The sequence below is a fragment of the Mandrillus leucophaeus genome, unplaced genomic scaffold (assembly GCF_000951045.1).
Source record: "Mandrillus leucophaeus isolate KB7577 unplaced genomic scaffold, Mleu.le_1.0 Scaffold99, whole genome shotgun sequence".
NCBI lineage: Eukaryota > Metazoa > Chordata > Mammalia > Primates > Cercopithecidae > Mandrillus > Mandrillus leucophaeus.
The window spans coordinates 571,644-572,859 of NW_012110807.1; the positions used below are offsets into that span (position 1 = coordinate 571,644).

At 63.2% G+C, this 1,216-nt stretch overlaps 1 protein-coding gene across 1 annotated transcript in view; it reads left to right on the forward strand.

Annotated features, from left to right (window-relative positions):
- Positions 1–19: 19 nt before the first annotated feature.
- The window catches only part of QRFP (pyroglutamylated RFamide peptide), a 10,073-nt gene continuing 8,876 nt past the window's right edge, over positions 20–1,216 (forward strand). The window contains exons 1-2 of the mRNA XM_011971146.1: positions 20–245; positions 841–1,126. Of these exons, the coding sequence (XP_011826536.1) occupies positions 1,028–1,126 (99 nt within the window). The 5' untranslated portion in view covers positions 20–245; positions 841–1,027. The remainder of the gene's footprint in view (positions 246–840; positions 1,127–1,216) is intronic.

The following is a 1,216-nucleotide window of genomic DNA, read 5'->3' on the forward strand; positions in this document are numbered from 1 at the left end:
ACACACACACACACACACACACAGGACAGGGGCACCTCAGGCCATCGGAGGCAGCCCCGGCCTGGGGGATGGAAGCCGGTTCTGGCCAGCACAGCTCAGTCACCAGCTTCAATCCACAGACCCTCTGCTCGAACTGGGCGCTCAGCCCTGAAGTGGGGGTTGAGATTCCAACGCCTTCCTCAGGTCACTGGGGAAGTGTCCACAGGCTCTCTATTCCCATGACTTCTGACCCCCCAGATGCACGGGTAGGTCAGCTGGGTGAAGGCCCCTGGACTGGGGGAGGTCCTGTGTGCTGTTTCCGACAGTGGTGGGGTGGGGCCGCCTCATCACCCACCTGCCTGCTTTCAGTGGAGGGAGAATCTCTGCCGGGCAAGGAGCAGAGGCTGGGTCCTCCCGCTGGCCTCCCAGAGGTGACCCTCAGCGACAGTCGGGGGCTGCCCAGGGCACGGGGCAGGAGGGGCTGGGGGCCACAGGCAAATGCTCCACTGCCGTCCGGGGCATCTGCGGTGCCCCCTTGGTTGGTTCCTGGAGAACATGCCGCCGAGGGCTCCACCTGCCGGGGAGGTGCACCTGGCTTAGCCACACAGTCCTGTGCCTCTGAAACACGGGCCTCATGGGTTTCTGTGACTTTCCTGCCCATGGGAGCCATCCTGCTAGCTGGGCAGGTGTGTCGGGGGTAGATGTCCACCCACCCCATGTCCTCTCTGGAGAGTGAGAGGCCGACCCAACAAAGACAGGACCCTTAGGGTGATGAAGGGTGGGCTTGGAACCCCCACCAAGGGACTCAAGGGTCTGTGCCCGCAATTTGCAGTTAATGATGCTGTCTGCTCTCCTCCAAAGGGCAGCCCGCCTGCCCTCTCATCAGACCACATCCTGTGTTAGGTTTTTTTTTAATCAATGCAGTCAGCACTGCCCCCTTCACCACCGGCGTCCCCAATGGAATCCCAGGGTCAGGAATGCGCAGCAGGCAGTCGGCACAGCGGCAAGCACCCTGCGGGCCATATAAAGCGGGGAGAGCCCAGGGCCCATGCCTCCTGGACAAGGACCCAGAGCAGCTCTGCCCAGCCCAGCCCCGGAGCCCAAGAATCCACCAGCCAGCCCTCCTGGGAGCAGTCTCAGCCACACGGTGAGCACAGATGCCCTGTCCCCAGCAGGAACTGCAGCTCAGGCCCTGTCCGGGCAGGAGCCAGGCACGGGCAGTCAGAGGGCACACAGA